Source organism: Mustelus asterias, chromosome 29 (genome assembly GCF_964213995.1).
Source record: "Mustelus asterias chromosome 29, sMusAst1.hap1.1, whole genome shotgun sequence".
In the NCBI taxonomy this organism is placed as follows: domain Eukaryota; kingdom Metazoa; phylum Chordata; class Chondrichthyes; order Carcharhiniformes; family Triakidae; genus Mustelus; species Mustelus asterias.
In genome coordinates, this window is record NC_135829.1 from 5,726,362 (window position 1) to 5,741,936 (window position 15,575).

Sequence of the window (15,575 nt, forward strand, 5' to 3'; positions counted from 1 at the left end):
CACTCTGAGCGAATATTGGATTTGTCATTATGTGGAATAGAATTGTGTTTTTTTTGAATAAAAGTTAAAGGTAAAAAAAAACACTCTGAGCGGCTCACTTCTTGGTTGTAAGGGGCGGGGCCTCGGTATTTGGAGTCATTTCCGGTTGCTGAGGAGGCGTGGCCTACAATTCAGACGTCATTTCCTGCGTTTAGGGGCGGGGCCTCAATTCCGAGAGTTAGTTCTCGTTACCGCGGGGAGGTGCGTGGGTATGAGGTCACTTCCTGTTGGTAGGGGTTGTCCATCGTCTCTGACGTCACCTCCGCTCGCTGAGGAGGCGCGGCCTCCAATTCTGACCTCATTTTAATTTTAAAATAATTTTTAATGATTAATTATTCAATTATCATCAATTTAATAATAATTTTAAAAATTAATTTTTTCTTTTAATAATTTTATTATTACCTCAAGTAATTTCTAGCTATCGCGGGGGGAGGGGCGAGTCCATCGTCTGAACGTCATTTCCGATCGCTTAGGAGGCGCGGCCTCCAATTCAGACCTCATTTCCGGCGTTTAGGGTCGTGGACTCAATCCCTTGAGTCATTTCCAGTTATCGCGGGGGGCGGGGCGTGGGTCACTTCCTGTTGATAGGGGGCGTGTCCATCGTGTTAACGTCATTTCCGGGCGCTGAGGAGGCGGGGCCACGGTTCCCATTGTGAGGGAGCTCGTGTGTGACGTCGAGGCTGGCGGGCGGGGCGTTGGCGTCAGTTCCGCTTCCGAAAGGTCAGCGGTCAGCAGTTGTGCTTCCGGCTATGGCCTCCCAGGAGGGTGACAGCCGGAGCTGCGCTGTCCGCGGCTGCACCAACACCCAGAGCGTCCTGAGCCGCTGGCGGGAGGCGGCCTGCGAGCAGCACTGGCCGCAGCTCCACCGCGAGTGCCCCTGCCTCGAGCCTTTCTGCTTCTACAGCTTCCCCAGCGGCTGGGACGAGCGGGGCCGCTGGCTGCAGGCGCTGCGGGGCCGCGGCCTCCGCCTCCTGTCCGGCCCCGACCCCGGGCCCGAGGCCGCCGTCTGCTCGGTGCACCTGGAGGAAGGGACGCTGCTGCTGGGCCTGGGCCTGCGCAAGAAGCCGCGGGCCGAGCAGGCGGCGGCGCTGCTGCTGCCGCCGCCCGAGACCCAAGGCTGGGAGGCCGGCGAGAGCGAGTACCGGCGGGGCCGGGAGACGCGGGCGTCGCGGGCCCGCAAGAAGCAGCAGGAGAGCCCGAGGCCCTGGCGGCCGCCGCCTCCCTCTCCTCCCCCGGCGCCGGCCGGCGGCGGCGGCGGCTCCGGCTCCTGGGAGCAGGCGGCTGTCCAGGCCATCATGAGGCTGCGCTGCAGCTCCAGCCAGCGGGTGGCCCGCACCCTGATCGCCTGCCTGAAGGGAGAGAACGACCACCTGCGGCAGCGGAGCCGCCAGCTGGAGGCGGCGCTGGAGGCCACGTCCCGCCAGCTGGAGAGGCTGCAGCGGGAGTGCCGCTGCCGGGACAGGCCGGGGGCTGAGCCGGGGCCGCAGCTGGAGAGCGCCGAGCCGCTGGAGCAAGTGCCGGGGAACGAGGTGACGGTGGGCTGAAGGGATGGAGTCCTCCCCTCCCCTCCCCTGGGGCGGAGGGGGGAGAGAGGCCGGGGCCTTCTGCATTGGAGCCTCCCCCTGGGCACCGGCTCCCTCCCCCTCCACTGCATGAACCACCGCCTCCTTCCCTCCCTCTCCAGGAACCTCCCACCGCAGAGAGGAGCTGGTATTCATAACCGACTGAGGCTGCAAACCTTTGGAGTGAAGCTGCTTTTATTCCCTCTCCTCCTCCCACTTCTGGGACAAATCACCACCTCTTCGCCCCTCCTTGTTTTTCTTGTGTGAGGTTGACTGTATTCTCTTCCTAGTTATTCCAAAAAAAACACACACACACAAACAGGATTGGAACTGTTCCACTTGTCACATCATCAGTTCTTTATATATTTTGCCAATGGCTGGATGAGCAAACCCTCAGCCTGGGAACCAGCATTCAGACCAGTCTTCACACTGCGGAGAAGGTGAACGGGCATCCTCCTCCCCCGCCATGGCATGGCCCCGGCTAGTGCAGACTCCGTTTATCTTTCCCACGCACCGCGGTGCCAACCTGTGAGTCAGGAGGTTTTGAGCGGCGGGAGTTCAGCCGTGGAGTTTGTTTTCAAGCGGGTGCAGAATGTGAATTGTGTTTTTCTTAACACTTGAACGGTTCTTGCTGACTAATGGAACAGGAAAGCTCCAGCCGAACAGTTGGACCCGCTGCACCACCCTTTCGCTAACCGTTTCCCACTCCAGATGCTGCTGGCCTTTCCCATCTCTGCAGTGCATGGCTTTATCCAGGACGTCAGACTGGAGTTCTTCAGCTGAACGCTGCCAGATGATTGTGGAGGAGGACAACAGAACCATAAGAGATGGTATAGCCCCCACAACATTTGGCAGCCGGGTCTTTGTGTGTGACACTAGTGGACTGGTAATGTACACACCCTTTATTTTAGCTCTGCACCCATTAGGTTTTGTGTTGATGATAGGTGATCTTTGAGATGGGTGTCTGTTCAGTGTTGGCACTAGGTTAACGCATTGCTACCACAAGGGCTGTGTGTTGGGCAAAGCTCTTAATTCACCCTCCTGTCAGCTCCCACAGCCAGTATTTCACATCTCGATGTTCCTTCCCGAGTGAGAATTTGAACCACTGTGCAAGCTGTGAAATTTAATTTGAATAAATCTGGTGGCACCAATAGTGACAACTGCAACTATGCCAGATTTTTTTAAAAATCCCAACTGATTCACTAGCTTGCGAAGGGAACCTATGGTCTAACCTTTGACTCCAGTCTTTGAAGTGGCCTGGCAAAGCAGACTTAAGTTGGATGTGCAGACTTAAGACAGGACCTGCACCTGTTGGAGTTGAAAGGTTTAACTAGGGATGGGCAATAAATATTCCGAGTCCTTTTCCCCCCAAAAAAGTTTGGAAGCATGAAATCTAATTGCACAGTTTTGTTATTCACGGTTCCAATTCACCATCAGTGACAACACAACACTTATCAAATTAAGGTATCTTCATGACATCATGCATTGAAATATTTAATCACGGTATAATCAGTGTAATTCATGATTAAGCTGTCTTAGACTGGCAGCTGTTCAACTTTTAAGGATTTGAGTTGTACCATTTCAGATCTTTACAAATTTCTTTACTAATGTGAGTAGAGGCAGCATTGTCTTTTGTGTACTGAGACCTGACTGCAAAGGTGTCCATGTTTACTGTTAACAAGCAGTGAGTGTTAAGAAAATTATATATTAGAATATGCATTCAGATTATTCCAATTTGTGTGTGTATATATTGAATTATTCTTCAATCTTACTGAGTTGTAAAGCAAGCCACAGCAGATTTTTAAAATGTTTTGGGCGTAAACACACCCCATAACATTCACAATGTTTGTTTAGTTAACTACTTTGTCTAAAGACTGTACAGTTTAAAATTGGTTTGGTTTATGTAAAATTCTGTTCAGATAAATATTTTTTTAAAAGCATTCTGTATTAATGTGACACTTCATTAAAAACCTGTGCTGCAACACTTACCTCTGATGCTGCATTTGTTGTCACTTACCTGGGCTATCTTAGAATCGTGGGCGAGTTTTGAATTACTGGGTGAAATTCGGTGTTACTTTGCCGAAACTCCATTTGTCCCACTTTGTAATCGGGCAAGGTCAGAAAGTAGGTCTGTGCCAGTTTTGGGGCAACATGGTGGCAGTGGTTAGCACTGCTGCCTCAGTGCCAGGGGACCTGGATTCAATTCCTGGCTTGCGTCAATGTGGAGTTTGCACGTTCTCCCATGTCGGCGTGGAATTTCTACGGGTGCTCCAGTTTCTTCCCACAGTCCAAAGATGTGCAGGTTAGGGTGATTGGCCAAGCTAAATTGACCCTAGTTTTGGGGGATTAGCAGGGTAAATGTGTGGGGTTATGGGGATAGGGTCGGATTGTCAGTGCAGGCTGAATGGTCTCCTTCTGTACTGTCGGGATTCTGATTTCCCCAGAGTGCAACATATGGTGTGCAGAAGAAATAATTGTAAAGCAACTGTGCCTTTTGCAGATCAGACCAAGTTAATCACAGAATTGCAAACGTATAGATTTGGGAGCACGTCCTCCACCCACCTTAGTTGAAGCAATTCACTTTCCAGCTTCAACTCACTCCTGCTCCCCAGAATGCGAATGCCAGCACTGAGGGAGGTGGCAATAAGTTTGGAATCATCTTTGTAGGCAGGCCTTTTCCACTAAGTGCTGTGGGCAATCCACAAATTAGCATCAAAGCAGAGTTTTCCCCCCCCCCCTACTTCACTCAAAAGCACCCAGACCCCCTCACAGCTGGTTACCCTCGTTCCAATTCACGGCAGAGTGTTCATCGAGGGCTGCCAATCCTCCAAACTCTTGCTCGTGTCCAGGAAACCAAGATTGATTACTAAGCCAGTGCCACAGGCAACCCAGAGGGAGAGCACAGTGTTCAAAGTTTCACATTTTTAGTGTTAATTCAAGTTGAAACATTAGAGATTGTTGGGCCAACATTCCTCCCTCAATCGCTAGCACAAAAGCTGATTTTTTTAAAAAACTATTCAAACAGTTGTTTGCAACATGATGAATACAATAAAGCATTAAATGGAATGTTTGAGAAGTGTTCCCCAGGGATCAGTACTGGGAACTGTGCTGTTGGATATACAGTAATGATGGGATGCAGAACAGTTCCAAAATTTGTAGATGCCACAGATTTCAAGATAAGCTGTTGGACATTGAAATGAAACTTAGGGCCCAGAAGTGAGGGAGATGTTTTAGCAGAAAAGATGGGAGTCAGAGGGTACAAAACCTCTGAGACTGATAGTTTGGGGGGGGGGGGTGCTCTTTCATTCTGCCTCTGTGTCCAATGGGGTGTCACAGAGGTTAGCACTGCTGCTTCTCAGCACCAGGGACCTGGGTTCGATTCTCGGCTTGGGTCGCTAACTGTGTAGAGTCTGCACGTTCGCCCCGTGTCTGCGTGGGTTTCCTCCCACAGTCTGAAAGACGTGCATTGACCGTGCTAAATTCTTCCTCCATGTACCCGAACAGGCACCGGAATGTGGCGACTAGGAGATTTTCAGTAATTTCATTGCAATGTTCATGTAAACCTACTTGTGACTAATAAATAAACTTTAAAGCATATGGAAGACATTTACCAGAATAGTTCAAGGGGTGAAGATTTGCAAAATAAGACTATTCTACTTCAAGCCGAGATGGCTAAAAGGAAATTTGATAAGTGTTTAAAATGATGAGGGTTTGGATGAGAAACTGTTCCCAGTAGCTAAGATGAATAACCAGAGGATGCAAATCTGCAACCTTTGGTGCTCCGTTGAGGATTTAGAATGCACTGTTGATCAGGGAGGTGGGAAAGGAATTGCGGGGATGTGGGACAGTACAGGCTTGATGGGCTGAATGGCTGCCTTTCCTGCTCAATGATTACATAAATCATCATTCCTTCAGCTCCCACTTGGATACAGACAGGGCTACTTGCCCATCCATTGAAAACACTGCTATCTAATGTTGAACAGTTGTCACTTTTAATAAAACATAACCATTTACATTGTGACACAACTGAATGATTACAGAAATCACACCAGAATAGAATTTCAGCTCCCATTTTGAAGTTGTGCGATTCACACCACATACCTCGGTTTTCAGCCAACCACTCAAAGCAGCAGAGTACAAGTTCCAGGATGGCAGGATGCTGCAGGTTAATTACACGGATTATTTTAATACAGTAGATCCAAAAAAAGGTTATATGTGTCAGATATTGAATACTGATGGCTTGCAGTTTTACAGAGAAACACAGTCCTGTCATCAGCAGTACAGAATACAGAAAGCCAGGGTGCAGTCTTTGGGTCAGTTGCACACACATGATTTGTTTGATTAGCTAAGGCAGCTATAAAAAGGCACACTCTCAAACCCTCCCAAATTGCTTCAAGACAAAATTAATGGCAGTTCTTGATGGACAATAAGGCAATTTTCAACCTCTCTCAGGATTGTGCTATTCACCGAAACAAAGACACTGATTTCCAAAACAGAAAATGCGGCAAAATGCTCAAAGCCAGCTCAGTCAACAAGTACCCCCACCTAAACAAAATTAACCTGCCTTCTGTTTAAGATGTTGAAACTTGCAGGGTGCATGTCAGCATTTACGATTACAACACCGTTCCAATACTTGGTGTGTGAATTTTTCCCGGACTGAGTCAGATACTTAGGACTGCTTCCTGTCCCCCGATTTACACTGGAAGCCCTCATGTTTAGTAAATTGAAACCGTCTGCTGCTTGAGGAAGATATTCTGGCAATGTCTCATTTGAGTACCAGGGAAGTACATTCATCAAGGTTTTTAGCTAAAGGAGTCAGATATTTTAAAGTACATAAATGGCTTTGTAAACACTAGTTTGGCTACTTTTAACAGAAGCACAATGCACTCTGGCATTCTGTACACCAAAAATAAAACTTATTTTAAGAGTTACACTATGTGCTTTTTCTTGTCTAATACTGTTGTCTATCTACTAACTATAATCAGGCACTTCACTTACTAACAACCAGTATTTGGGTTGCCTTTAACTCTGGCCATAGTTTGGATAAGTTATTGGGATCAGAACAGAGTGCAGGATCATGTCTGAACACTGTTTGCTTTGCAAATTATGAAATTCACTTGAAATGTAAAAGATTACTGAACACTCTTGCAATCGAACGCAGGAATAAATGTGGGGGGAAAAAATGCAACATCTAGTTCAGGGACTTGGCTTTCAAAGTTTTAAACAGAATCCCACCCCAATTTAGTCAGCAGCATTCACAAAGAAGGAATTTGGGTAGGAAATGTTCTACTGAATAAATTCCTCAACAGTTTGAACACAAGCAAGTACGCATTCCTTAAACAGAAACACCAACTTTTATTTCTATAGCGCCTTTCATATCATAAAAACATCCCACGGTGCTTCATTGGAGTGTAACCAAACAAAGGTTTCACTGGGTTGCGTAAGGAGATAAAAGGGCGGGTGCTAAAAATCCTGGTCAAAGAATTGGCTTTCATGGAGCATCTTAGAAGAGAGAGGGAGATGAGGCAAATAAAGTTTGGAAGGGAATTCTAGTGGTTAGGATCTGGGAACCTTAAAGTTTATTTATTAGTGTCACAAGTAAACTTACATTAACACTGTAATGAAGTTACTCTGAAAATCCACTAGTCGCCACACTCCGGTGCCTGTTGGGTACACTGAAGGAGAATTTAGCACGGCCGATGCACCCTAACCAGCACGTCTTTCTGACTGTGGGAGGAAACCCACGCAGATATGAGGAGAACGTGCAAACTCCACACAGACAGTGACCCAAGCCGGGAATCGAACTCGGGTTTCTGGCGCTGTGAGGCGGCAGTGCTAACCACTCTTATCACCTCAAAGAGGGCAGAATTGGAGCAGAGGGCACAGAGACAGGGAAGAGAGAAGCCATGCAGAGATTTGAAAACAAGGATAAGAATTTTTAAAACGGAGGCATTTTCTAACTGGAGCCAAAGTAGGTCCGGAAGCATGGGGGGGGGGGGTGATCAGTGAATGGGACTTGGACGCAAGTTTGAGGACATAATCTTGCATTACAGAAGGCGGAATGTGGGAGCCCAGGCAAGAGTGAGCTGGAATAATCTAGAGGAAACAGTGGGATGGATGAGGGTTTCATCAGTAGATGAGCTGAGGAGGGTGTGGAGTGGTTGATATCATAGAGTTGTTGGCATGGCTATGTGGTCATAAGATCACCAGGGTTAAATATGACATTAAGGCTGCGTGCAGTCTGGTTCTGCTTCCCGTTCTGCTTCAGAAATTTGGCATGAAGAGGGATGAAGTTGGGGTAACTAGCAACTAGATTTCTTCCAGTGCTTAGATAGTGAACATTTCTATTCACCCAATACTGTACATCACCAAGCAGTCTGACAATTTAGATGGTGGAGGGACCGAGACAAGTGGAAGTGAGGAAGGGCTGGGGAAATCACGTGGACTTGAGAAATAAGAGAAGCCAAGAATTGATCCTTGGGGGACACTGGAGTTAAGGTGTGGGAGTGGGAAGAGAAGCCAACGTGGATGATTCTCCTGGATAGACAGGAATCAGGTGAGTCCAGCAGCGGGGAGGCATTGGAGGAGGACAGCGTGGACAACCTTATTTCAAAGGCCGCAGACAGCTCGAGCAGGGCAGGGGGATAGTTCACCTTTGTTATGGTCACAATGTCATTTATGACTTTGATAAAAGCCTCATGACAGGACGCAAACCTGATGGGAAAGGTGCAGTTCTGGGAAAGATGGGCACACTCCGTCACCTGTTTGGATACACTGAGGGAGAATTTAGCACGGCCAATGCACCTGACCAGCACATACAGAAAAATGAGCATTCAGGGCTAGGGCGGTGGGGGGCGGGGGGGGGGGGGGGGGAAACAACCTTAACAGGAAATTGGATTAATTTAAGTCCACATCCCATGGACACAAGGGAACAGAGCTGTATCTGGCAAGATCGATCCTGCAAAATGAGAGTAATGGTTTTCATGGGGACGAGCACTAAGATAAAAGCAAATCACTGCAAATATTGCAATCAAATAAAAACAGAAGATGCTGGATAGTCTCAGCAGGTCTGACAGCATCTGTGAGGGAGAGAGTAGAGCTACGGTTGAGAGCCCTGTCAACCACAGAGTGGGTAGGAAACCATGATTAAGGACGACATGTCAGCAGCGCCGGTTTGGAAAGTGGCATCATTGGAACAGAGGGGATGGCACCCTTACAGTTGTGTGAAAGGGACGAGCAGATTGGTAGCTGCATCCATCTTACAGTGAATAGAAGACCAGAGGCTACACAACTGGGATTCTGAAAGTGCAAACACAGAGGCAAGTTTTAGAGGAGAAGGATGGAGAATGGTACAAGGAAGAGATCAGATCAGTGATCGACAAGATGGAAGTAGCAAGGTTGCATGAGATAGTAAAGTTTGGAGAGCTGGGGTTCTGTCATTATCATTTGGGATGTTTAGCTGGAGGGAAGGATGGGAGCTTGCCAAACCTGGGAGGAGAGAGAGAGAGAACATGACGAATTGACATAGAGCTTGACAGCAAGAATTAGGTTTTATATATTCAGACCACCTATAAAATTCTGATAATCCTCATCACATCTCCATTGATCTGACCAGCCACAGGGAAAGGATGGAGTCTGCACATTCTCCCCGTGTCTGCGTGAATTTCCTCCGGGTGCTCCAGTTTCCTCCCACAGTCCGAAATTGGATTGGCCATGCTAAATTGCCTCTTAGTGTCCAAAGATGTATAGGTTAGGTGGATTGGCCATGCTAAATTGCCCCTTAGTGTCCAAAGATGTATAGGTTAGGTGGATTGGCCATGCTAAATTGCCCCTTAGTGTCCAAAGATGTATAGGTTAGGTGGATTGGCCATGGTAAATTGCCCCTTAGTGTCCAAAGATATATTGGTTAGGTGGATTGGCCATGGTAAATTGTCCCTTAGCGTTCAAAGATGTATAAGTTGGGTGGATTAGCCATGGCAAATTGCCCCTTAGTGTCCCAAGATGTATAAATTAGGTGGATTAGCTATGGTAAATACATGGGGAAGGAGCAGAGGGGAGGGCCTGGGTGGGATTCTCTTTTGGAGAGTCGATGCAGACTCAATGGGCCGAATGGCCTCTTCCTGCACTGTAGGAATTCTGTGGTTCTTTGGTTGGAATTCAATATGAATTAAATATTCCCATTCTCTCATTGTCAACGTGCAACTCCTCCAATGGGGAGAAAGCACAGTCACTAAGAATTCTTCACAAGTTGGGGAAGGTAAGACGGAGGTTGTTAAAATTCTCAAAAGGATTGGTCTTAGTAGGTTTTAGAAACTGACTGATTGCAAAGGACCTACATCTGGAAGACTATAAAATGTGATTTGGTATCTGGCATGTGCAAGTTTATTAATAAAGTTAATGAACGAAGGTCAAATATATAAAACCTAAATTTCATTCTGTGAGAGGGACTCGAGAGGAACAGAAAATCATTTTTTTGCTGCACAAATGTATTTTTTCTGCAGTTTAAATATGATCTTTAGAGAATTGGAACTGAATACTTTGAATCTAAGTATTAGCATTCGAATATTTGTATAAAATTCCTTTGTTTAATTAACCTGTTTATTTTTGCGACTGCTTTCTTATAAAGCAGGGACCAAAATAATTTCATGTAACACCAGTTAAGTATCCGTACTAAAAAGAGTTTGTTTCGAAGCATAGAAAGATGGAGATCGAGTTTGACAGTTTCCAGTCGGTTGAGAAACAAAAGCATCATTACCCCGTTCCCATTTGTACATGAAATCCAGTTCCAGCTTCACACCAGGGAAAACTGATACCATGTCTACTCAGGACTGGTTAGAATTATGATACTCAAGTAAGATATCACATGCAGCCACTGACAACCATACCTCGGCTTTTAATAACATGGCAGAAAACTTAATACATCTCTTCTGCCTTTGTGATCATAAATATTTTGATCAGTTAGCTGTGCTAAAGTAATACTGATGTGTTAACGTAACTGTTCCTTTTAATAGGAGGAAATAATGAAAAATATATACATGAAAATCTTTGCATTCATACTCAATCGCTTCAAAGTACAGGGTCGGTGAGGGGTACAGACAACAATTAGCTGTTGCTGGGCTGCTGCAAGGGAGAAAACCTGAGAGCGCAGTTCAGGATTACGCGCCTCTTGAACTGAAGGTTGACACAGTACCTTGAACACAGCACTGGTAATGCTGCAAGTAGGCATCATCCCAGGCTGGCCTCTTTATTTCCATTTCGCCCTTTATGGGAAGTACAATTCCTTTGGGGTCACTCATACCCCTCCAATATAGTATCGGTACCATTTGGACTGTATTGCTCTTAGCTGTTAGAATGGAACCGGTGACAGCTTTGTATTGGATGTAATGTGCCCAATGGCAACAAGATGTAAGGGTCAGCTGACCCAGTAAACCATGGAACCAATTACAGAATGACGTGATGGTGAGCTGACCAGCTGACTCACGATAAATAAGAACCTGTGTGGAATTGTGGGGAGCTTGGATTGGCCCAGGGTGTGGCCCCAAGTTTGGAGTAATGATGTTTCTTTATCAAACTCTTTCTTTGATTTATAAGTTAGAGTAAGTTTTGATCTATTTTTGTTATCTGCATTTGAAGGGTTACTTCTGATGAAACATAAGCTACCTTATGGAACGTATGTTCAAGAATATGCGTTCATTGAAGGGAACACCAGCTGACATATTCCCAAAGAGATACCAGTGAAACTACAGCTACCAATTAGTTGTCTCTCTTTCATTCAAATGATGCTACACTGACCAATCCATCTAAATTCAAACCATCCCAAGTAATAAAATAAGCAAAACATATTGCCACGAGGTTAATGTATGGTTTTCCTTTTTCATTAAAGATTAACTCAAATATTTTTTTCTCCAAAATTAAACTGGTAGTCAGGAACTATATGGATCTGTAACTCTTGGTAGTGTAAAGGTCACCCTCAAGTTCTATTACATGTCTAAAGTTCAATTAAATTACATTGAGTAGCTATCAGAAAAGCTTTCGGAGAGATGACCAGCGTACAATTAGAGGTGTACGATTTCTAACCATGCATCCTTAGCCAACATACTCTAACTCCTCTTCAACTCTTTCACTCTGGTTTGCCTACCTTAATACTCCTTGTTTCAGCTGGGACAACATGGAGGCTCTGAGTTCTCCACTGTTGCCACGAAGCCCGCTGGGTACTGGGCCCGCGCACAGACTGATTGGAGCAAAACAAAATGGCTGACTGCAGATTGTTCCCCTCTCCTATAGCAGCCCTACAAAGATCTGATAAACTAAGATTACGTACATTTCTCAACTGGCTTTTGTGCAACTGACCCAGTGATGCAGTTTTAGCAAAAGTGGCTGTAGTTTTTGTTTCAAGGCATGATATAAGTAAACATACAAATTGTCCTAGCTTCAACAACAAACATCCAAGCATCCATTTTAAGGGCAAGCTACAAGCTTGCATATGTGCCTCGGAAAGGAAAAAAAATAAACAAATGTTTGTTGCTTAATGTAGGCATCACATTCCAAAAATGTAGAAATCTATTACATACACTTTAAATACTGCCATTTACAAAGTTGGAACATTTACAAAAAATTGCACATTAATCCAAATTTGGTGAGAGAGAGAAGGGAGGGGGAGGGCGAGGAGGGGAAGCAAGCAGCAGTCACACGGGTTACTGGAGCTGGAGGAGCTTCACAATATGACTGAGAGATTCCATCGAAGCAAAGGCCAAGTACTGGCAACAAAGCCAGACCTCCAGGCTAACACTGCATTCGGTGTCTATGGCCTTCTCTGCAAATTTGATCATGAGTAGCGTCCGCTTTAGGTCCAGCCAGTTCTGCAGTACGCTATTTCTCTCGGCAGTGCTGCTAAGGGAGTTGAGTGTCTGGAGCAGGTCATCGCGTGGTCCCCACAGCAGGCACTGCAAGTAGACTTTGGCATCTGAAATGAGGATGCGCTCGGAGGGATTGGGGTGCAGGAGGAGACTTGCCAGCTGCTGCAGCCCCTGGGAATAGACGGAGCGCTTAGGGATGGCAGGTAGGTCTGTTCGAGTGTACTCCTTCTCTTTCAGTTCCGGGTTTTCTTCAAAGGGGTTGGGGAGGTGCAGCATCTCATAAATGAGGATCCCCGTTTGGAACTCATCACACTTTTTGTACTGGGTGATGGTGATGATCTCTGGCGCCAGCCTCGACTGATCCCGCAAGACCTCGAGATCCACCACCTGGCTCTTTTGCTTGGCCTGTGAGAAGTTGCTGACGATAAGCCGCGCCAGCTGGGCGTTGGGGTTGCTGTTCTCCGATTCACAGTTTCCCGAAGATCCTTGTCGGCATCGCACCAAGAGCAAGTTCTCCAACCTCAGGTCACAGTGTGTAACATGGTGCGGTTTCAAGTGGTTGAGGCCGGCACAGAGCTGCAGCAGTAGCAGGCACACTTGGCGCTCGTAGATTTCGGGGTTTTTAGTGTGCCGGGGTGCGGATTCGTGCACAAAGTCCGCGACGGTCTGGTACGGAACCTCTCGAGTGATCACCACCACACGGCTCCTGTGTTTGCTGGAAGTTCCCTTGGAGGTGGAGTCGTTCCTCTTTGTGGCACTTTGAACATCTGAGCTGTCTTCGTCGTCCTCCTCTTCCAATACCGGGGAGCTGGGATCCTCCCACGGCAGCATGCGGACTGGCACCTCTGCCAGGAAGTGTCCGCAGTCCTGCTGGATATTGAAGTGCACGGCAAGGCTCTGCCTTACAGCCAGGCTGTGATAATACAGCTGCTGGGACGCTTTCGCTTGACTTTTACAAATCTGGAAAAAGAAAAGATCGAAGATAAAATCTTGCAGCTAGGGCAGAGAAGGAAGAGGGCATCTCTCTTGGCACGCACAAAAAAAATTCACACCATTCTGTCGCACTGGGATTTTCACAGTAACTTCATTGCAGTGTTAATGTAAGCCTACTTGTGACACTAATAAATAAGCTGTGTCACAGTCACTGACTGACTGTGACTGCAGCCAGACATTGCTACCACCAGATGGAGCTTTACCATGTGCCGGTTCTCAGGTTAGACAAGGACATAGAACATAGAACAGTACAGCACAGAACAGGCCCTTCGGCCCTCGATGTTGTGCCGAGTTTTGTCCGAAACCAAGATCAAGCTATCCCACTCCCTATCATCCTGGTGTGCTCCATGTGCCTATCCAATAATCGCTTGAAAGTTCCTAAAGTGTCCGACTCCACTATCACAGCAGGCAGTCCATTCCACACCCCAACCACTCTCTGAGTAAAGAACCTACCTCAGACATCCCTCCTATATCTCCCACCATGAACCGTATAGTTATGCCCCCTAGTAACAGCTACATTCACCCGAGGAAAGTCTCTGAACATCCACTCTATCTATCCCCTTCATCATTTTATAAACCTCTATTAAGTCGCCCCCTCAGCCTCCTCCGCTTCAAAGAGAAAAGCCCCAGCTCCCTCAACCTTTCCTCATAAGACCTCCCCTCCAAACCAGGCAGCATCCTGGTAAATCTCCTCTGCACTCTTTCCAGCGCTTCCACATCCTTCCTATAGTGAAGTGACCAGAACTGCACACAATATTCCAAATGTGGTCTCACCAAGGTCCTGTACAGTTGCAGCATAACCCCACGGCTCTTAAACTCAAACCCCCTGTTAATAAACGCTAACACACTATAGGCCTTCTTCACAGCTCTATCCACTTGAGTGGCAACCTTCAGAGATCTGTGGATATGGACCCCAAGATCTCTCTGTTCCTCCACATTCCTCTAGCTTACATTTACAATATTCAAACATAGAATTTACAACTCAGAATCAGGCCATTCAACCAATGCTCTGTAAGCTCCTCTCACCCCTCTTCATCAAACCCCATCAACATATTCTTCTCTTCTTTTCTGTCTCATGAGTTTATCCAACTTCTGCTTAATCGCACCAATATTACTTGCATTAAATACTCCAGTGGTCGCGAGTTCCACATTCTCAGGGTGAAGACATTTCCCCTACATTCCCTTCTTGGTTTTACGAGCGACTGTTTTATCTTGATGACCCCCTGGTTTTGGATTCCCAGAATATTTTCACTGAAATTCTAAACGACAGGGTGAGTTAAAGACTTATGTTAGGCTTTCAATCCTGAGAAAAATCATAGTTTCTGTGCTTAGCTGACAGACTTGTGTGTGTACACACATGAGCACAGACATATACACAGAGAAAGACACGCACATGCACAGGGAGGGAGAGGCGTGCATAGGGAGGGAGAGGTACACGTAAACACACACACAAAGGGAGATGCGTGCGCACACACAAAGGGAGACACATGCACACACACACACACACACAGGGAGATGTGACGACACTGTGCCTTTAAGAAATGTATTTTAGTCATATTTCTATGCAGGATGTTTCTAACAGGCCCTTCCATTTTATTGGTGCCGTCCTGTATACAACTGGTATCGTGTGTTGTTACTGCAGCAGCATAATTGCTTTTAATTGCTAGAATATTGGTTTTAATCTGAACTAATGCTGTTCTTGGAGTTCCTCTGGGATTTTACAGAGTGGGGCTTGAGGGGGGATTATTGGCAGGTCTGGTCACGTGACAGGGTGAAGCTAGGCTTGCGCAGAGTCTTCACGTTTGGATGCTGCTTTTGAGTTGAGAGAGGAGTGTCTCTCTTGTCTCCTCTCTGACGTTGGAGACTAGAATTTGCCAGGAGATAAGTCTCTTTCTCAGAGAATCTGCTGTAGAAGAGTGGATCTTTCTCAGAGTTGCTGTTTTGGAAGCTGCAGAGAGAGAGAGAGAGGTAGCTCGTTCTGTCTCAGAAGTCTGACGACTGGGAGCTGCCAGAGACTAGCTTTACTTCTCTGAAGCTTTGCTGTTTTGAGCATGTCTCCTTCTCTGTAAAGTGCTGCCTGGGTCTCTGTCCAGAAGTAAAAGGCTGGAAATCTAGCATCATGGGA

The 15,575-nt window shown here is 46.6% G+C and overlaps 1 protein-coding gene across 5 annotated transcripts in view; it reads right to left on the reverse strand.

Moving 5' to 3' along the window:
- Positions 1–5,571: 5,571 nt before the first annotated feature.
- peak1 (pseudopodium-enriched atypical kinase 1) overlaps positions 5,572–15,575 on the reverse strand; it is a 239,668-nt gene continuing 229,664 nt past the window's right edge. For all 5 annotated transcript variants that reach the window (XM_078199947.1, XM_078199944.1, XM_078199946.1 and 2 more), the window contains one exon: positions 5,572–13,417. In XM_078199947.1, the coding sequence (XP_078056073.1) occupies positions 12,296–13,417 (1,122 nt within the window). In that variant the 3' untranslated portion in view covers positions 5,572–12,295. The remainder of the gene's footprint in view (positions 13,418–15,575) is intronic.